The 22010-nt window shown below is 34.9% G+C and overlaps 2 protein-coding genes and 1 pseudogene across 3 annotated transcripts in view; 2 read left to right on the top strand and 1 right to left on the bottom strand.

Moving 5' to 3' along the window:
• Positions 1-1886: 1886 nt before the first annotated feature.
• On the top strand, positions 1887-4274 carry LOC110426769 (uncharacterized). The gene has a single exon (XM_021442068.1). It carries the CDS (start codon positions 2252-2254, stop codon positions 3860-3862), a length of 1611 nt encoding a protein of 536 aa, XP_021297743.1. The 5' UTR covers positions 1887-2251; the 3' UTR covers positions 3863-4274.
• Positions 4275-7500: 3226 nt separating this feature from the next.
• On the bottom strand, positions 7501-16725 carry LOC110426768 (Glycosyl transferase, family 35). The gene is made up of 15 exons (XM_021442065.1): positions 16409-16725; positions 14903-15141; positions 14716-14817; positions 14025-14201; positions 13585-13860; positions 12775-13046; positions 12145-12262; positions 11611-12054; positions 11321-11473; positions 10639-10767; positions 10005-10241; positions 9113-9189; positions 8509-8695; positions 8096-8296; positions 7501-7784 (listed from the first exon to the last, which is right to left on the bottom strand). The coding sequence occupies exons 1-15, from the start codon at positions 16665-16667 to the stop codon at positions 7668-7670; spliced, it is 2988 nt and encodes a 995-aa protein (XP_021297740.1). The 5' UTR covers positions 16668-16725; the 3' UTR covers positions 7501-7667.
• Positions 16726-18863: 2138 nt separating this feature from the next.
• The window catches only part of LOC110426827 (protein FAR1-RELATED SEQUENCE 5 pseudogene), a 4762-nt pseudogene continuing 1615 nt past the window's right edge, over positions 18864-22010 (top strand). The window contains exons 1-2 of the transcript XR_016351971.1: positions 18864-19015; positions 19670-22007. The product of XR_016351971.1 is annotated as a protein FAR1-RELATED SEQUENCE 5 pseudogene (transcript). The remainder of the gene's footprint in view (positions 19016-19669; positions 22008-22010) is intronic.

Below are 22010 nucleotides of genomic sequence, written 5' to 3'. Positions count from 1 at the left end.
TTAATCTACCATCAAAATAGAATAAATGGTTAAAAGCTCAAAAAAAAAAAGAAGAAGAAGAAGAAATGAAGGCAACCTCAAGGATGAAGTTTGTTGAAGGTCAAATCTCACATTTGATAAAATGAAACCTAATTTCCCAAAGTTAACCAATCATCCCACATTCCAATTTCCATTAATAAAACAAAAATTGCTTTGGGCACCACTTGATTGCTACTCTTTTCTATGTGAAGAAAGTTGTAAGAGAGTAGGACAATGGATGGGAGAAAGGTTCTGATGGGATAATCCTAACAGTTGATGATGTTCTTGATAGTTTTCACTTATCTAATAATCTCACCACCTTTCTTTTCTTAATCACAACTCTTTTACAATGTGGTTTCATTTTAACTTCTTAAATTAACTTTTTCTTTTTTTACTTACTTTTGATTGGAAGGGAGCTATTAATTATTTTTTAAGTATCTTTTAATTTGAACTCGATGATTTGATAAGGTACCCGAATCCTATAAAATTTTATTTAAAATTTGAAATTATTATCCAAAAACACTTCTCATTAAATACTCATACCCGTTAAATATCCAATTAAACTAAATTTAAAATTAATTTTTATATATTATTAATAAAATTAAATTAATTCATAAAAAATAAATTAAATTTTAAAATCATATTTATAAAAAATAATAAATTTTAATAAGTATTACATTAATTATAAAAATTTTATGATAAAAAAATGGTTTCTACTAAATTTAAACTCTTTTTTTATGAGAAAACCATGTAGCGTACATGTAATTAATAAACTTATTAAAAGATGAAATTTTAAATCCTAAATCTCTTCCTAAATTATAGTTTAATTAAGGTTAAATTATGAAATCAATCCTTATACTTTATTAAAGTAGTGAATTTAATATCTATATAATAATTTGTAAAAATCGAATCTTTATGCTTTCTAAAGTTGACAGTATTAATCCCATCATTAACAGTATTTAAAATTTTCTATTATTTATATTAATATGATATTTTTATTGATGTGACATTAAATATTATAATGTGTTAACGATAATATCACATTTTTTATCTATTTCACATCATTATTTTCTTTGTTTTAAATTATAAAGCACAAAAATTCAATTCTTTTTTATCTCATAACACTTTTTTCTTAAATTTCATAAATTTGTTCATATTATTAATATTTTTTTTTCAATCTTGTTTAAAACTATTAGCTCAAATTGGTTAATTTCATGTTTGCATTTACAAATTCCATGGCAATATGTCATGCCAGTACTATTATTGTATCATTTGTAAAATGTTATTTTATTTTTATCATTTAATTAAATTTAATATTATATCAATAAAAAAAATCACGTCAACGTAATATCAATATAAATAATAAAAAAATTTAACACACTGAATTGATATTATCAATTTTAAAATGTATAAAAATTTAATTTTTATAAATGATTATATAAGAACCAAATTTATCACTTTAATAAAGTATAGAGACTAATTATATAATTAACCATTTAATTTATAATATCACTTTTCTTTTCACAAATTTTTACTTTTAACATAAATTTAAAATAAATCACAAACACCAAAACAAAAACGAAATCAGTACAAGTGAATTGTATTTTGTTGGTTCTCCTATCATTTATGTATTGTTGTCAATTTTTTTTTTTTAATTTTTTTATCCGTGTGCTAGGCAGTTCGATTATGTAGTGGAGAGAATATAAGGCTCTTCCCAAGCCCTGTTAACCTCTGTAGCTTTGCTTGACATGCAAGGATTTCAAGAAGTAAATCTCTCTCTCTCTCTCTCTCTCTCTGTTTTCCTTTCATTTCTCGTGTCTTTTTCTTGCTCACTACTGCAAAAAAAAGCAACAGCTACTTAACAAAAAGTCTCCCTTTCAGTTTGATCCTCTGCTTGCTTAGTATAAACAACACAGTGAAGAATACACAACAAAAGAGTCAAAACCCACTTTTTGTTGAGGGTTCTTTAGCCACCTAGATCTTGTTTAACGCTTTCAACCCCACCAGGTTAACAAAACAGGATACGGATTCTTTACTTACATATAGTTTCAAGATTTTCCATCTCTTTTTACTGAAAGAACCTTCTTTTTGATCTGGGTCTTCCGCTTTTTTTTTTTTTGGTTTCCTCTGTTTCTTGCGCTTCTTTGATAGTTGTGGTTTCTGCTGGGGTTTTTAATCTGGTTTCTATGCTTAGCTGCATTGTGCGGTAGAGAACAAGACGTGAGTTTTTTCAATGGAAAGGAATTCGGGTAAAGGAAAGGCAAAGGAGAATATGGATTTTCAAGGTTATGGCTTGAGGGATAACCCCAAGAAATCCTGGAAATCCTTAAGCTTTACTGATGGTAGTTCTAGTTCAATGCTGAAGTTTCAGTGCAAATTTTGTGGAAAAGATTTTGAGTCAATGAAAGCTTTGTTTGGTCATATGAGGCACCATTCTGGGAGAGAAAGGAAAAGAGTTCACTGTCAAGAATGTGGCAGGAAGTTTCAGTCTTTGAAGGGTCTTGCTGCTCATATGAGGTTACACCCTGCAAAGCTTGGGGTCTCAGGTGAACCAGGGCCTTGTGGTCCAAGGCAAGACCTGGTCTTGGAGAGCATAACAGTGAGGAGAAAGAGATCAAAAAGAATGAGGTACAGTAATGCTCCAAATTCTTCACCTTCTAGCTTGAATGAAACTTCTGATGTATTTGAAATTGATCAAGAAGTGGAAGATGTTGCTTTATGCTTGATAATGCTGTCTGGGGGTGTAAGGAATTGGAGTGAATTCAATTCTTCTAGGGAGTCTTCTGATAATTCTGTGATTAAATCTTTGCATCAAAGTAAAGAAATTATACAGAACGAAACTGGGATTCCTTTTGGTGATGGCGATGAGTCTTTCCAGATGAAGAAACCAAGAGTGGATAAGTCTGATCCTGATGTTTCAGCTTCTATGAATGTTTTCTATGAGAAGACAATAAGTGAATGTAAAGAATTGGATTCTGGGATTGTGACTGATAAGGAAGAAAAGATTGGATCAGAAGCTCCTAATGACATGTTCTGCAGGGATGTTGAATTCAGGGTGTCTAAGGTGGAAGATGAATCTGGATTTGAATTGTATGCTACCGAAATTGAGGAAAGAAACTCAGGTGAAAAAATGACCTTCAGGTCTATTGAAGTAGAATCAGGGAAGGATTTGATGGAAGGATTGGATTTAGCCGGTTTGGGATCCACAAAGTTGAGTTCTTGCAAAGATGCCATGTTTGATGCTTGTGACGCTGAACCAGGAGGAAATTCTTCGAACAAGCTAATATGTACTCCATTGAATTCTGAAATGTCTGATGATTCCAAGAAAAAGAACAGATACAAGTGCAGGATCTGCGACAAGACTTTCAAATCTCATCAAGCCCTAGGTGGTCACCAAACATTCCACAGAAAGAGTAATAGCTGTGCTATAGAGCAGATTGAGAATTGTGAGAAAAGCACCCAGAGTAGCAGTTCTCCTAAAACTGAGGCTAGTCGCAAATTTCTGAGGGTTGAGAATGTTGAGAATTCAGTCGAGCAGGAAATAAATGGGGTGACAAGTAATGGAACAAGTAGGTGTAAGGTGCACGAGTGCGGAATCTGCTTTAAGGTTTTTGCATCAGGGCAAGCTTTGGGTGGTCACAAGAGGTCTCATATCTTGAAAGAGTCTGAAACCAGAGACAAACAGCCTCCAATGCAAATAGGCTTTTCTGATATCTCTGATGTACTTGATCTTAATCTCCCTGCTATACACAATGAAGAGGCTAATGGTGATGTTGGATTCAAGTCATGTCGGGTTGGAAGTGACTGCAAGAGTGAGCCTCTAGTCAGTCTAGTTGCTAACTGATGAAAGGTGAAACCATTTTTTCAAATTTCCCAGAGTGTACAGACAGTGGTGGCTTTTCTTCCAGTTCCAATGGTAATTCATGTTGGAGACAGGACCTTTGTGCCCCTAGCGTAAACTTGCACTCACTCACTCACATGTAGCTTACCGTCTTTTAACTGATTCTTGGTATGGCGAAGGTCATTGATGCTTTTCTTTGGGGTTCCGATCCTGTAATAGGATTTTTCTTTTCACCCTTTTAACTCAGAAGGAGTTGGTTGGCAGAAACATTTGCCTATATCTTGATTGAACGTTGTCAATTTTTGGTCTGTCATTTTTCTGTCTCGTACATTGAAGAATAGAAGAAATTTAGATTTTGTTTTCCTGTTGTACAAATCTCAGTAGCCTGATGAATGTAACAAAACATGGAATGAAAGCAATTTTACTTGTTAGCCACCTAACATGACAATTTTATATATATATGTTGTTTGATGAGATTAATATTTAAAAAACAAATATGGATTGCTTCTGTGTCTTAGCCCGGCTGCAAAGCAGATAGCCATTTGCCTTTAGCTATTAAGGAACGAAATCAACCTCGGGTTAGAAACTGTGTGCTAGGAAAGGTAAAAGTTGGAAAGGTTAATTGACACAAATTCAGCTAAACATGTGAAAAATGATTGAGCCCGGATCCTGAAACCAACATGGACACTTGCAGACTGAACTAGACCACTACACATAATCTGGCTGCTTGAATCTGAACCGAGCTGGGTTGAAAAACCCACCAGGTTGTGTCTGAAACAATAGGCCTGGCTTGTTCACTTGGGTCAGTTCACGGTAACTTAAGTTGTACATTATTTGTTTGCTTCTCAGTGTTGCGTGTGACAGAAAGAATGGAAGAAGAGGGAATCAAATCGAGAGACAAAATGTGTCTGATTAGAAAAAGGATGATGTTAACCTCATGATTATGTATGCTACCACTAAATTACTTGGTCAGGCCATGTGCATACCTTGCAAATTTATCCAAGGTAAAAAACACAACCCAATATGGTGTTATTTCCAACACTTCAGCCAGAATCCAAATGTAGCTAGCTAGACCTGATGGTCTTTCTACCTCCATACATAGCAGTAACAAACTGGAATGAATTCTCTTACAAGTGACAACCTTGGAACTGCCTTAGCATTACACTAGGATACAGCAAAACATAGCAATTCCTTCAGTTGCTTCTGCTTTATTACGAACATAGAATCTCAATTTCAAGGATTCATCTCACAAATCTTGCTCAATAAATTTGGCAGTTCACATTTTCACTGGCAAAATGTTGGCATTAACTATTTATCACTTCATAAATCCAATTTTTCGAAAAAGAAAAAATTGTATTCCCTTTTCCAGCATCAGTCTCAAAACCCTAACCCTAAAACCCATGATTTGTCCTCCATTGAACCAGTCATGAGGCCACCTGAGGTTGATTCTTTTGCTTCCTTAAGCTCATACCCTCAGGGGATTTGTTCCTTTGATGCCCATGGTTCTTTGCCTTTTGATCGAAACCTGACGGTTGATGTTTCTTCAGGGTACTATTCAATTCCCAATGATGCTCATTAGTGGGCACTTAAAGAAGCTATGAGGCTATTTGGAGTTGACCCTGCCGCCTGTTCTGGAACTTTTAAGTTTTTTTTTCTTCTATAAATTATGTTTTTTTTTTTTGCAAAGTTTTGGTTTTAGGTATGAAATGGTTTGAACTTTTAAGGTATATATTTTTTTTTTTGGTTTTCTAGCAAATTTGGATTATTTGGTGAAGTTGGTTGTTGAAAATCTTTTAATACAAGAACACTGTGTGTGGAATTAAGCTGGTCTGTTGAATGTGTAGCAAAGTGACAGAAACTAGACTTGTTCATAATGAGAATGAAGGATAAATCTTTATTCGTTTGCCGAGGAATAATATTAGAAAATGTTTGGTATATTTAGAAACTGAAGAAGAGTAAATGATCCAACCGAACTGAGATGTGTTGGTGGTTTCAGGAAGAGTTGAGTTGAAATTTTGAACCAAAACTTGTTGAATTAGTAAGTTGAACCAAAACCTCATCTATAACTTGCTCAAAGTATCGTGTGCTGGCACCTCCACCTGTTTGCGTTGCTGGATGAAAGGGTTAGGAGATTTGGGAATAATGAAGTGACCCAGGGGTTTTTTGTTGTCAAACCAGCCATTTCTTGTCATGTCGGTCTTCCTGGCCTGCCTGGCTTAAAACTTTAACGCAAACAGTTACTGGAAAGCAGGTTTGGATTGGGCATAGGGGTGTTTTTCTTATTTGAACTACATCATTTCCAATATTGGCATTGGTTTAATCATTTTGTTGTCTTAAGCTATTAAAATCTGTCATAAGTTGGTCTAGAACACCTATGTTGAATTTTGTGGGTTATGTTGAATTTCAGAGGCAACAGATTTTGTTGCTTCTTTTTGTGCTTTTCCATGTCTTTTGGTGAGCAAGCACTTTCTAATTGAGAGTCGGTAGGGTGGGTTCAACCTACTGTCTTGTATTAATGATTTGGTTTTCTTGCCCAATGGAAAAACTGAATATGCTGAAGCCTAATAGACAAGGATGCGAGGAATGAAAGTTATATTTGAATGCAACTTTGCATGCATAGTAGGTGGTTCAGAATTTAATCTCTTGTATATGTGTGCAAGGTATCACTATCAGTTCCAATGGGATACCACAGGTGGCAATTGCAAATCCAAGCTCCACACTATGGACAAACCCTAAAAGGCTCAATCTCAAGGGAACACCAACTGGAAGAAGCGTCCGAAGAAAACTACCAAGATTGTACAATCTGCGTATATGCAGTGTGGTATGTAATAGTGAGACGGTCTTTAGCCATAATCTTGCAGGACAAAAGCATGCTCCTAGGGTGAAGAAACATGCAAGTGCACCCGGCGTGGCTGCCTACTCTCTAAATTTTAAAGTCTTGTGATCAGAGGTTGGAAAAGCCCAAAACTTACAGTCTACTGGCATTGAAGTTAACTAGTTTTCTTTATAGTGTTCTCATGTTAATGTAACTAGTCTTGCTAATTTTCACAGTAGATAACTGTTGCCTACACAATTGATTCTCATACTACTGTATAAAATTTTTATTCATTCTTAATAGAATGAAAATTCATTGAGCATACTGCTGGAACATCGTGATGCAATATCTTTGTAATGCTGCTTTGAGGAATGAATTACTTGCCTGATGCTACATCACTGTTATTTTGATGTCGTAGGGCTTGAGATGTTTGGATGTTGCATTCCTGACGGCCATGTATCCCATCTGTTTTCCTCAAAACAGGGTCTTCACATAGAGACACAAGGCCCTGAGAACAACATCTCTGGATTCTGGGCAAATTTTCTGATTCCAACCATTGTTGGCTACAGCAGACTATACATTATATGGCATTATGGTAGGAAGCAATTGTTTCAAAATCCAATAACAGATCTTCGGATGCCGGAATTTCAAGAAAACAAGTTCAACATTCTAAGAGAAACCAGGCAAAATTTCAAGGATACTTAAGGTGAAGATCCACTTCAACGTCTTGGCTAGAGATGATGGACCATTTCTCAATCATGACAGTTGATTAGCCACGAAACAACTAAACACAGTAAATAGTTTAGCTACTTTCATAACAGTACACTAACACAACTTTTTTTATTTTTATTATCACATTTTTAACATTAATGTTACCCTTATTCTGCCATTTTTCTTTACATGGGAAAGAAAATATGATAATGCGATTACAAAGGAACAGCTACTTCGGGCTTACGGCAAAGGGCAACTCCCTTGGTCTAAAGTCTCGGCAATTTATGGTAATTCAACAGGTTTTATGTTCCATATCTCCTGTGCATATTCATTAATTGTTCTGTCACTGCTGAACTTGTAGGAACCTGCAGTGTTCAAGATTGACATTCTTGTCCATCTCTGCCACAACCACAGTCACAAACATGAGGAACAGAAGAATAAACATACTTGTGAATGCACAGGTGAAAAAATTATGAAGAGATGTACGAAAGAAAAGGCAGGACACTTATGAGAAACTTTTTAGTTTGTAACTGAATCATATGCATCAAATTGAATATCCAAAAGGGATGGCTGTAAAACCATGTAAAAACACCGCAATTACAATACCATTTGAAAAACATATGCAGTGGTTCCTGCTCTTGATGGAAACATGCAAGAATGTGAAACATAAAGGTATGCAAAAAAAAAAAAAACAAAGAAGGTTCACTCACTTCTTGGTCTCTATATGCCTCATCAACCTTCTCTTGGCATTCAATATAACTAGGGAAGTCCTCGCCAACCAGAAAATAGTCTGCACGACCAAAACCTTCATTTCCTTCCAATGATCCAATCAGTTCATCATAGTTGTAAGGACCAAAGACACCACTTCTAACAAACTCCTTAACTTCTTCAAAGCGAGGATCCGGAACAAACTGTGGTAAGAAGTCAGCTAGGTCAATGAAGAGACATAACTAAAGGAGAAATCATAATAATTTCCACTAAATATATTTCTATGCTTTTGTTTAATATCTATCCACTGAATAAATATCTATAGATCATGATAACATCTTTCTTAACAGAAAGGGCCAGAGATAAGGAATCGAAACACAAAAGGGCACCGAAGAATCCGGCCATGCAAGCATACCTTCCCGTCAGCTCTTTCCTTCCTAAGCCCTGCAATCTCATGAGCTTCAGCCCCAAAGAGGAAAAAGTTGTCTTCTCCAACCTCTTCCCGTATTTCAACATTGGCACCATCCAGGGTCCCAATCAGAATACAGCCATTCATTGCAAACTTCATATTGCTGGTTCCACTAGCCTCCATCCCAGCAGTACTGCGTACATTAAAGAGAAACCAACAAGAACAAACAGAGGGAGGTTCAGATGCTCCAGTGTCTACTCAGCTATGCAATTTGCAATACAAGCCTCCTAGAAAAGGCATATATTGAGTTCATTGTAAATTAGAGAAAAAGTAGGATTCATTTTAAGTCAGAACCACCACCAGGCTGAGCTCGAATTAAGCTTCATGCATTGTAGTTGAGGCAAGTTAATACAGGATAAATAAAGCATGATACTCCATCAAGCACATTGAGCCTAAGCCTTCCCAAGTTATAAAGCAGATGATGTCCTCCAAATAGGAGTTGTAGTGTAAGCTAGGAACCATTTCCTCCTTCTGCATCTTGTTTACCATTTAAGCAAAACAAAAATTGTGTAACCAAGAATTATCCAGACAATGAATAAAAGTGAAATACCTGATATGTTGTGAGAGCTCACTTGCAGGGATAAGCAATTCAGCCACACTCACATTGTAGTCAGGAACAAAAACAACCTAAAATTAGAACATAATAAGCCATTACATCTGATAAATGATATCAATGAAATTGAGTAAATTATTAATACAACAATTCACAGCAGGAAATAAAAAAAGATCTTTTCCTTTTTGAATCCAAACATTGCAGAATAATATTAGAATCAGATACAGACACTTTAGGTTTGTCGTTTTTTATTCACTTTAGGGTTTGGGGACAGTGAAGCCAGCAGACCACCGCTCACACAAAAAGAACAGAGATAACTCTTTGATCACCAAAGATAACAGCTGCAACAATCAACCAACAATTCATGCATGCTTCTCAATCAAATTGCACAAGCTGACTAACATTTGTTACCCTTATATGCCTGCACTGATTTATTCAAAATTTGCTTCTTTGTTTTAAACAAAAATTGGTAACTTCATCTCAGAGTGCAGTTATTTTTCCAAAGCTTGGTTGTTTCAGAGCCCATTTGTGCCCAGACAGCGAACTAAAAAGCATAGGTCCAGGAAAATCCTAAATTATGCAACTCACAGACTGGAAGTCATTAGATTATTGGCCAAATGAGTTACTTGAATTGGGGATATATGTATGTTTAATGAAAGACAAGCAAAAAGGCTAGAAGGCACAATATGACAAGTTAACACCTCATTAGAAAAAAATAATGTGCCACAAGCCATTAAAAAGCATTAACACTACACCTCAATAAAAATTAACACTACAAGAGATGACACTTTGTGAGGACCTTTCTCCCGTTTCTTGTTTTTCCCTTTTTTCATTTTGGGAAAGAACTCCCTATGAGATTCATTAATGATATCTTGCATTAAAGACATACCTTCAGTAGATCACCTATATCGGGATCATGATTAACTGTAGCTCCAACATCAGTGATAAATTTAACAATTCTCTTGGCTTGCACATAAGTGGCAAATGCTTTTCCCCCAAATATACAAACACGTGGAACAAACTTTTCTTTTCTTTCTGAAGCACTCATTTCTTTCATCATCTTGTACCGGTAAACAATTCCCAAAATATTCAGCAATTGACGCTTGTATTCATGGATGCGCTTCACCTGAAATTAAGCATAGCATATAAAAAAGAATGAGTTCCACACTTTACAAGACTAGGGGAAATAAATAAGAATATAACAGAGCATCAACATCCAATCAGATCTTAATGTCATCCAACAAATGTAAGAAAGGTCTAAAACTATTCATAATGTTTATGGCATACAAATACTGTACAACACACACTATCATGCTCTGCAACGTGAGCTAAAAACATTGAGTTCTGGTGGTAAGAGAATCTGGTCGCTTACCCCTCTCAAAAAATATCTGTAGGCTCTTACTTTTCAGACTGCAGCCCATTTATTGAGTTAAACATTATAAACCTTTTTCTTTCATTTTCCATCTGATGATAAGCACACTTCTTTCATTACAGTGTACCAAAGTGGAGTTCACAAGAGATACCTGGATGTCAAACATTGCATCAGGGCTTACTAGATAGCCTGTTTTTTCTTTGAGGAAAGACACAACCTTTAACTTGTTGCTCATTTTTGCTGCCCTCCACTGGGTCTGAAGGTCCTCATTATCTGCAAACTATGAACATATCCCACAACACTGATTAGGGTCTTTAGTTATAACCAAAAGATCCAAAAGCTTTCACATATTTATTGTCATTCAAATTTAACTATAAAAAACTGCTCATTGTAAATACAAAGACACGGATACAACAGCTTCACATCTATCAGAATCCTAGAGGCTAGAGCTCATATGTGAAATAACACCACCGCTTTAATTTCACAAGCAACTGCCTAAACAGTGAAAATAACAAGAAATATTAGATGTAGGATTGTATATAACAAGAAATAATCAGAAAGACATGCTCGGAGAAGGTGATATAAAAGGCAATCTGGCCGTTTTTCTTGTGAAATAAGCATTTTAAAAGGTGTGTCCAACATAGATAGTTTATTGCTAATAACATTTGCCAACTCATATCAAAACTGGTCATTCACAAACCTAAGAGAGTGCGTAAAAAAACTTCACCTTCTATCACATAACAAAGGGCAAATTGCAAATATATGTTCAGAAATATACAAATATGATTCTCCAAGAAGTTTTACAAGGAAAAAACTTAGATACGGCAGACTACCTTCCTAAGTTCAGCCAACTTTTCAGTATTTAAAACCCAGTCTTCTGTTCCTGTCCAGTTAGTTATAATTTTACTCAAAAACGGATTGCAGAAACGGATCCATCTCCTTGGTGTGACCCCATTTGTTTTATTTTGAAATTTCTCAGGCCACAACTGCCAAAATTTGAGCACAGAGACCAATGTTAGGATCATTTCTCTAAGTAGAAACAAACTGAAGAAACTCAATTTTATCATTAAGTTGCATGCTTTTGTAATTTAAGAAAGCGAGAAATTTTGTAAATTGCATTTACCTTAAAAAAATCATTAAACACTTCGTCTTTTACAATCTCGCTATGTATCGCAGCAACTCCATTTACTGCATGACCACCTACAACACATAGGTTAGCCATACGAACCATCTTTGGCGGCTCTGGTACTGGTTCTGGGATCTTTTTCTTTGCTTGAGTGCCTTCCTTTACAGGTTCATTTTCTCCATCAACAGGCTCAACTTCTTCTTCTTCTTCTTCTTCTTCTTCTTCTTCATCATCATCATCATCATCTTTTTTTTTATCTTTTTCTTCAGACTTTTCAGGTTCATCACTGGGAACAGCAACAGGACTTTCCTTGGGTTTAACAAGTAAATCTGAAAAGGCAGCTGGCAGCTCAACATTTTCCAAAATTCTCATCTGCTTCAGTTTTTTCTCCAGTAAGTCAGAATCTGCTGTACCATACTCTGAAACTATGGTTTGAATTAACTGCAAAGATATTAAGAGGCAGATATTAGAGTTAGAATTTGCATTCCAAAAAATTGAAGGTTTAGGTTCATGTATGTTTTCCGTCTGTACCTCTTCATCAATCATTTCTATAATCTCCACATGTCGAGGCAACAGTTGCTGCATAAGTTCTAAACTCCATTTCTCCAAAGCCTCCGGTAGAACGGTATGGTTTGTGTATGCCATGGTTCTAGAAAGAAAGCATTAAAAGGTATAAAAGTTACTGAACATAAGCCTATATTAAAAATAGATACCAGTAATTAAACAAATAGGAAAAGAAAAAAAAAAGAAAATAGAAGAAGAAGAAGAAGATAAACTAATATTTTTTAGGTTTTTTTTAAAAAACTCATTTCTCAAATTCATTTAGTTACAAACAAAAGGAATTCAAGACTAAAAATAAGTAAATTGTGAGAAAGTGCAAATGGACACATGCAAAAGCTCTGGTAACAATCAGATATGCTGAATTCAATCAAACTCAAGTAACAAAAATTACTATAAGCATATGCATCAAATAAATTGAACACTGGAATAGCTAACTAAGTTCGTCAAAATTTGGGAACAGCAGCAAGGTAGGTTTGATGTGGGAATATACAGAATGTGGTTTGAGCTTCTCAATAACCTCTTGCAGCATATATGTTCAAAAAGAAACAATAAAGTAAGGATTTCTTAATGCATAAGTGAAACAATCATGACCCAGAGTACCTTTGGGTGATATTCCAGGCCTCCTTCCAGCTTAAACCTTTCACATCCATCAAAATTCTCATCAGCTCTGGAATGCAAAGAGTGGGGTGAGTATCATTCATTTGCATGGCGACCTTCTCAGGAAATTCTTCCCATTTGACATTCGCATTTGATCTTCTCTCAAAACGTGCAATGATATCTTGTAGAGAGGCTGAGCATAGGGTATATTGTTGCTTCAAACGAAGGATTTTTCCTTCAACTGATTCATCCCCAGGGTAGAGTACATAGCAAATCTAATATTAAAACATATGTTATAATCCATTCTTGTTGTACCACTGGCATCAACATTGTACATGAAAAATCAACAAAACAAAGGGGGAAAAAAACAAAACAAGCATTACATGCAGTTCGAGACACCAATGATGCAGAGACAAATAGGAATGCATTTAAAATTCTTGAGATTTCTGAAAGAGGGCAAAAGCAGAACAATTGCCAATTCTCGCCTCAAGAAAAAATAAGTTGAGAATTATAAGGAAAAAAAATAAAAGCAATCTCTTCCTGGAGGTCTATCACAACCATTGCCTGAAAGACATGAGAGCGAAAAGAAAAATCCCAAATCTGTTGATGGACCAATAACCATATTAGAAAATTTCTTCCATTCCCTTAGTTGTAAAGAACCTTGGTTTAGACACTCCTCCAGACATAGCTCCAGGCAGTTCAGATTTTCTGATGAAACTCTGAAGACATGCCAACAAATAGCTAGGCTAATGAAGAGATGTGCAGATAAATTGCAGCAGCAAATATATACAAATGAAGAAAATTAGAACAGACCTTTTCAGCTTTATATAGGGCCTCAGCTGCTTGGGTATGTTCTCCAGCATTAAAAGCAGATAGGTCAAAGTCTTCTGATGGAACTTTTGTTGACCAAAGTCGCAGGTTGATTGTGGTTTTAGTTTTATATCCTGGTATTGGGACATCATATGCAACAGCCTTTATATCCTCTCCTCCAATCCAGTGTTTCTTTCCATCTGAACTTGTAACAACCTTGCCGTAAAACTTGACAGGATATGTGACATCATTTCTCACAATTTCCCAAGGATTGCTCATCTAAAACGAGAAACCATAATCAGGCCAAAGATAAAGAAGTTGGTCAGAGACAAGAGGGAAAAAAACACTTACATTATTATGTAAATGTCATATAGACATATATATAAATTTGTGTCTACAATGATTGCTTCAAGAGAGAGCTAACAAAGAGAAAGCAAGTATACCTCAAGCCAATCTTCGGCAACTTCTTCCTGCCCCTCCTTTGTAATACGCTGTTTAAATAAGCCATATCTATATCTAAGTCCATAACCCCATGCTGGATAATTTAATGTTGCCAGAGAGTCCAGAAAGCAGGAGGCAAGTCGACCAAGACCCCCATTCCCTAAGGCAGCATCAGGCTCCTATAAAATCAACCAAAAAATTTAGCAGCAAGCATGCATGCATCCTATAACAAAACTGTGAAGGCATGCATAGATGCAAGCATACAGACTCTCACTTTGTCTTTCTCTTTGACAAATACACAAAATACAGGGATAGTATTTTATATTCTAGACAAAGGCACGGTAAGGCAGCAGGTATAGGCTTCAAATAAACTTTTATCTTATATGGCCTGCTGCTTTCACGAAATTGAAAATTTGTCATCAACTACGACAATTATCGTTTAATTCAAGGTAAACACCTATACTTGAATTCTGGAGCAGTCTAGAGTGTCTTTTTTTTTTATCTTCTCCAATCATATTCTAATGTCAGCAGTTGAGTAGCTTGTACTTTAAGCTTCAGCTACCCATTGATTGATATAAATGACATTTAATCACAATTAAAAAGGAAAGATAATCCACGTAGAGCAAGATATACCAATAGCAGAACTTGTGAAAAAGTAAGGTATGCTGAAGAGAAATACATATACCAACCAACCTGGCAAGCTATATTTTCTAGGTTGTGTCCAAGCTTGCTCAAAGCTTCCGCATAAGCTCCAGTAAGCCCTAAATTACCAATTGCATTCAACAGTGCTCGACCCTGCAAAAAGTAAAACATTCTGTGTAATAACATCTTCAAAGTAATGCACAGCAAATCAAGTATTAAATTTAGAACGAGTGCACACCTGTAGAAATTCCATTGACAAATAGTACGCCTGCTTTACATTCAATCTTTCATAATAATCATATGTGGCATTCCAGTTTATAATGAGAGCATCACGAATACTTTGTGCAGTTGCAAAGAAAGCCTTTGGAAGATCAAATTTCTCAGGGGAAAACAATGGGGTGAACTCTGCATGGTATTTGATGCTAGAGGCAATAGATGAAGCATCTGGAGGGAAAGGACTAATGGTGCCCAGAGATTCTAAATCAATAAATCAAAAGTCAAAGAGTAGATATTAAAATTAAAATGTAATAGTGAAAGACATTATAATACAGTATATACCTTATTCCAGAATTGTTCAGTGCAATACACATTATAGAGAAAAATCAACTAACTTGTGGATATTTTGCCTTAGTGTTAGATTATACAGGACTCAAAAAGGCATAATCTTCAAGTTATAATTGCATTTGGATTTATCATGGTGCTTCAACCATACTATCTCACACTTAATTAGCTCATTACGAAATGAAAATATTGCTCATTCTGAGAAACTTTGACCATGATCTCGCATTTGTCAATAAGCAATATTTTCATTCTTGACACTTTCCATGTCAGATCCAAACCCAACAACTAATGTCTTATTTAGCTAAGAAGCAGAAAATAGCTTAATTACACCATTCACAACCATCTAAAATGCATTCTCTTTTCCAATATGCCGTTGAAGGCTTCGAAACTCTCTGATGACTCATTGGAATTAGGATAGGTAAGACCAACTAGTCGCATGACTCATGATCCATATTATGTCTTAATAATCAGCCAGTTGGTTGGTCCCAATCTCTTTTCAAAGTAGATACTGATGATCAAATAAACTCCTTAAAATTGAGAACAGTTGAATCTTTAAAAAAAAAAAACAAAAAACCAAAAGAGAAGAAATAATAATTCTAGGTAGTAGTTATGAAAGAAAGAAGATTGTAGAAGTATAAAATAAGGAATAGAAACAATTCAACGAAGGTCATAAAAATGAAGCAAAGAACGGAATTCATGGTCCAAAGAGTCAACACCTAAAATCACATTCAAAACCTTCCCCCTCCTTCTGTGTTCTCGCGTGTGTCTGTGTGTGCATAACATGTAAGTAAAATACTATGGATCTCTTTCTTGGTCACATTTTTTCCACTGAAACCTGCATAATGATTAATTAATGTTAAAAAAAAAGAAGACAATGACAGAGAAAACAAAATCAAATTTTCACTTCAAAATCAGTATTTTCGAAGTACAAATAAAGAATAAAAAAGCCACGAAAAGAGCAAAATAAATTTCAGAAATCGCAAATTTCTTTTTTTTTAAGAAAAAAAGAAGGGAATGTAACAGAAGCATTAACATCAAACATTAACTTCAAAACAAAATCCACAAGTTTCCAAAGCATTAAGCACCAATCAAATAAACATAAAAAAAATTTAAAAACGAAATACAAAGAACAAAAAAGCAGAGCATCTGCATTTAAATATAAATACTACAAAGAAGATCAAACCTTCTTGTTCAGCTACTGGATCTTTCACCTTCTGTTGCGGTTCACTCGAAACATTCCTCACCGAAAACGACCTCCTCATCGGCCTAACTTGCCACTTCCTCATCAACATCAACTGCTTCGCTTTGTTTCCGCTTCCACCACCAGCACTGCCAACGCCGCCATTTCTTCCGCGGCTGAAGTCGATGAATCTAGCCACCGCATTGCAGCTCGAAACCGCCTCCACTCCGCCCGAAGTCGTATAAAATCGCCACGTAGCCATCTCTCTGTATCTCTCTCGCTCTTTAAACTTTGTGAAGAGACCAGAGTGACGGTATCGAATGAAGAAGAAAATAATGGATTCACGAGAATTATTATATGCATGGAGTTCTAATCAGATACCGTCCCAACAATTTCTCATTGTCCTTGATTACAACGTGGCAAGATGTTATTGATCCACGTGGAAAAAGATTTTATTTCTATGACGTGGAAAAGCTGGGATGATGATGTTCTATTTTACCATAAGATCACTGATTAAAGAGTTTGGATTGGATAAAATCATAGACTTTTTTCGGTTAACCCACCGTACACTTCACGAGCTTTCATTGGCTCTATGGAGACAGGACTTTAATTTGGTGACGTGGAGTGATTTGAGTGGTGGATTTGAAGTAGCGGCTTTAGCAGCGGGAGGAGAAGATCGTACTTCCAGTGAGATTTTTTTTCATTGGGTAAGCGACAAAAAGGGTCTGGGAACTGAAAGATCGTTGTCATGTCAAGCGGCTCTGCTCCGTCCAGTTATAAGCACTTGATTGGATATTCGTGATCCTGTCGAGGTTATTAGTGTGTTCCATCGTTGTAGGACCCATCGAAATTGACGGCGGTGATTTAAGGTGATTTAAGTCCAAGACAACTCTTACCTCTTTTACATCTTATCTCTTGTTAATCTCATATTGGAATGAGATATATCTCATATTGGAAAGATTTTTAGTAAATAATCAGTTGCCGGGATTGGAAGATTTGGGAGGATATGAATGGAAGTTCCTTGTTTTTGATCCCTAACAAATATGCTGTCTGCATTTTGGAATGATCTAAAATTAATTTTTCGTATTTACAATTCAATTTAATCGAGCTTGTTTTAGAAAAAAGAATTGAAAAGATTATTAGGTATAATGTTTTAAAGAGTCTCTTAATTATTTAAAAAATTTTAAATAAATTTTTATTTTTTTATTACATTTAATCAAAATTATTTATTTTTATTTTGTATAGAATAGGTTCTTATAATTAATGGTTAATTAACTATTATTAGTGCAAACGTCACTGATTGTTTTTATGTCATGTGATGTTGAGGTAGAAGGAAAAAATACTATATAACCTTGTTATCATGTCTTGTCATTATTTACTATAATATACTATATATTATGCTAGCATTATGTTACATAATAATGACATTTTAATTAATAATAATGAGTTAACGCTTAATCATAAAAATCTATTTTATTTCAAATAAAAATATAAAATTTTAATTAAATATAATAAAAAAATAAAAAAATTATTGCAAGACTTGTACTTGTTAATAGGATTCTGACTTTTACTTGTTTGTATTCCTATATATATATATACACTTTTTTTATATAATACTTAAATAAACTCTTAAATTATTTAAAAAATTTAAATAATTTTTTTTTCATTCAATTAAGTTCATTTAATTTTATTTTGAATCAGATAAGTTCTTATAATTAATAATTGATTAATTTTTAATAATAAAAATATTGTTTATCATTTTATATCGATATGACATTGACATGACATGGACATGAATAATAAAAAATATTATATGATCATATTATCATGTTAAATTAATATATCACATCATCATTAATTATAATATATTAACATATTACATTATTATTAATTATGATATGTTAATATACCATATCAGCATCATATAATATATAATGACAAATGACATTTTGATTAAGAGAATAGTTAATTATAAAGACTTGTTTGATTCAAAATTTATTTGACTTGAGTTTTTTTGAACTTAAAAGTTATTATAAAATTTTTATAAAATATAATAATTTTTAAAATTAAGTTTAAATTGTTTAAATAAAACTATAAGAGTTTATTTGATTTAAAAATATATAAAAAAATTTAATTAAACATAATAAAAATATAAAAATTTACTTAAAAATTTTTAAATAGTTTAAGAAAAGTTTTTAATTATTATTATTATTATTTTTCACAATTTGAGCTTTGAATGGTATTGAATTCAAAACATCACCAATAATTCAGTAAAACGTTATTATTGTAATTTACTCATGTAACTTTTCACTGCTTGTTTATTTATTTATTAAAATAGCTCTTATTCTATCTTTTTCTCCTTCTCTTTATTTATTTTTTGCACGTTATTCTTATAATTTATTTATTTGTTTACAAGTATAAGAGGTTTCTGCTCGCAGGACATAAGTGCCGCCTAGAAACTAAACATCAACCGTCAGATCACAAAATCACCCATCCAACGGACAGTAATACACACATGAATACCTCTATGAAAACAGCGAAAGCAGACGGTAATTTGCGTCCTCTCAGTTTTCCCGGTCCGCGGCGGCGTCGTCGTCCCTCCTTAAACAGGTAAACCCAGAACCAAAAAAAAAAAAGAAAAGACTTCATCTAATTTATTTACCCGAAATGAATCTCAAAGCCAAAGTGAAAATACCAATTAAAGAACTAAGATACAGCCTTTAGATTTCTGGGTTTTTGTATTCAGGGCTTTGTTTGTTTCAAGTATAAACAATCTGTGCGTTAACTTTGTCTTTACTAATTGCTCCTCAATGCCCGAATCAGTTTGCTTTGCCATGACTGTTCTTTGCTATGCTAGTTTGCAGAATGCTTGTCCTTGATTTTCTTATAAAGTTATGTTTCGAGGGGAATTTAGAATGTTGAACCTGTAAGGTTTATGTTCCAATTAGATAATGAAATTTGTCACTGTCCAAGGAATATCGAACAGCTTGAACTTAGATTTCAGCTTGAAAGTAATAGGATTGAATCTTGGGATCCGGAGAGTGGGGTTTGTGGGACTAGGAAGTTTTATCTCACTTTGTGTAATTCACTGTTCAATCAACTTCATATTCAAACTTAAGGGAAAAAAAAATTGGAAATCGATAAATTCACAGCTAAGTGGCCATGAAACAAACTATAGTTATTGATTAATGAGTTTAAAAACTTTTGTCTAACTTCGTTTGTAACACATGAGAATTAAAGGGTGCCGAATAATTTATTTGACAGGATTGAGAAAATAAAATGGAAGAAGAGCCTTCTAGTGAAGGTAAAGAAATAGTTAACTCATATGTGGCATTGGAAGATGAAGGTGATGGGTGTTGTGTGGTAAAGGATGATGCAAATCCAATTGTTTTGGATGACCCTGGAAAGGAGGATGAACATTTGAATCTTGAGTTTTCTCAATACTTAGTAGGTGGAGCTTTAGAGCCTACACTAGGGATGGAGTTTACTTCTGAGGATGATGCTAGGAATTTCTACAATGCATATGCTAAGCAGACAGGTTTTAGTATTCGTGTGAATTCTTATTATCGATCAAAGAAGGATAATTCGATTATATCTAGAGAATTTTGTTGTTCCAAAGAAGGGTTTCGCCGGGAGAAACGTTCAAGAAATGTGGATTCTGGGGATGATACAAAGAAGAGGCGTGCTAGGCCTATTACGAGGGAGGGTTGCAAGGCGTTGATGACTGTCAGGAGACGGGATAATGGAAAGTGGTATGTAGCTAAGTTAGAGAAAAGTCATAACCATGAGCTTGTGACTCCTGCAATGAGGCATTTTCTTCGGTCACATAAGGAAGAGTATGATCCAAAGAAAAGTTTGAGTGGCTCTATCAGTTCCTCGGGAGTGGGCTTGAATGCCTCTGTAAATGTGTTGACTGAAGAATGTAACAGTTTTGGTGAATTGGGATTTGCCACACATAATAATATTAACTTTATTGGAAAAGGAAGGTTAAGCAATTTTGGGGTAGATGCACAAAGTTTGCTTGGGTTCTTTAAAGTTATGCAAGCTCGTGATCCTGCATTTTATTATGCTATACAGGTTGATGAGGAAGATCGGCTAAGTAGTGTTTTTTGGGTTGACACAAGATCAAGAATTGCCTATAATTGTTTCTCTGATGTTGTATCTTTTGACACTACTTATCAAGTGAATCAATATAAAATGCCATTTGCACCTTTCATTGGGGTAAATCATCATAGACAGTCAGTGTTGTTTGGTTGTGCATTGCTAGCAGATGAAACTGAATCTACATTCATTTGGCTTTTCACAACTTGGCTTGAGGCAATGTCTGGGCGGCAGCCAGGTTTACTTATAACTGATTATGATTCTGCCATTAGCAGAGCAGTAGAAAGTGTTTTCCCACAGTCAAGCCATCGATATTGCAAATGGCACATCCTGAGCAAAATGCCCAAGGAAATGGGTCACGTATGCAGTGCACTTCCAAAGACATTTCAAGTGGAGTTTGACAAATGCATTAACAAGAGTGAGACACCTGAAGAATTTGAATCTGCTTGGCACTTGCTTCTTGACAAGTACAATCTTAGAGGAAATGAATGGCTTCAATCCCTTTATATTGATCGCAAGTTATGGGTATCAACATATGTGAGAGACACATTCTTTGCTGCCATGTATACAACGCAGCGAAGCAAAAGTGTTAACTCACTATTTGATGGCTATGTAAGCGCTGGGACCACATTACAAGATTTTGCAGAGCAATATGAGAAGGCTCTTGATGATCGATATGAGAAGGAAGCTAGGGCGGAGTTTGAAACTTTTTACACTAAACCAGTTTTAAAGACACCACTTCCTATGGAAAAACAAGCAGCAGAAGTTTACACAAGAAAATTGTTCTCAGTTTTCCAAGATGAAATTTATGAATCTCTTGTGCTTGCTGTGAATTTAAGTCAAGATGAAGGATTATCTAGGACATATGAGGTAGCAAGATTTGATGAAGAACATAAAGTGTACTTTGTAGGATTAAATATAGCTGACCAGATGGCTAGTTGTAGTTGCAAGATGTTTGAGTTTGAAGGGATCCTCTGCAGACATGTCATTGCTGTGGTCAAAGCAACAAATATCTTCCTGCTTCCACAACATTATATTTTGAAGCGATGGACAAGAAACGCTAAGGATGAGGCTATGTTGGATGCAATGCCATCTGTTGAGATGAATGGTAATTCTCGAGAGGGGAAGAACTCACAGTACAATCTTTTGTATCAGGAAGCCGTAAAATGTGCGGAAGAGGGGATGGCATCTGACCATAGTTTCAAATTTGCATTAAATGCCTTGAGGGAGGCTAGGATTAAAATTATTACTGCTAAGAAAAATGCCATCAATGCCCAGAAACTTGAGACTGCGGCCAGCACCAACTTTCTGGATGAGAACACCACAGTTGGTAGTCAGGTAGATAGTTCATCAGAAGTAGTTACTCTCCAAGACAACCAGCAAGCTAAAATGAGAGATTCCTGTACAGAAAATAATATCTCCAAATATGCGTCAGAGCAGTCTTCAAGTAGAGTTAGTATATGCACTAATTGTAAGTGCCCTGGACATGATAGTCTTTCTTGCT

The sequence above is a fragment of the Theobroma umbraticum genome, unplaced genomic scaffold (genome assembly GCF_002168275.2).
Source record: "Theobroma umbraticum cultivar Fairchild unplaced genomic scaffold, ASM216827v3 scaffold_12.0, whole genome shotgun sequence".
Taxonomy (NCBI): Eukaryota; Viridiplantae; Streptophyta; class Magnoliopsida; order Malvales; family Malvaceae; genus Theobroma; species Theobroma umbraticum.
The sequence above is the reverse complement of the archived record's forward strand: the minus strand, read 5'-3'. Positions and strand labels throughout refer to the sequence as shown.

What these genes read in the sequence shown, in the direction of transcription:
- LOC110426769 (XM_021442068.1), top strand. Translation starts at nt 2,252, where the DNA reads ATGGAAAGGAATTCGGGTAAAGGAAAGGCAAAGGAGAATATGGATTTT.
- LOC110426768 (XM_021442065.1), bottom strand. Translation starts at nt 16,667, where the DNA reads ATGGCTACGTGGCGATTTTATACGACTTCGGGCGGAGTGGAGGCGGTT. An exon ending in CCCTATATAAAGCTGAAAAG is followed by an intron (nt 13,047 to 13,584) that starts GTCTGTTCTAAT and finishes TTTTAATATTAG; the next exon opens with ATTTGCTATGTACTCTACCC. An exon ending in GAGCTCTCACAACATATCAG is followed by an intron (nt 8,696 to 9,112) that starts GTATTTCACTTT and finishes TAATGTACGCAG; the next exon opens with TACTGCTGGGATGGAGGCTA.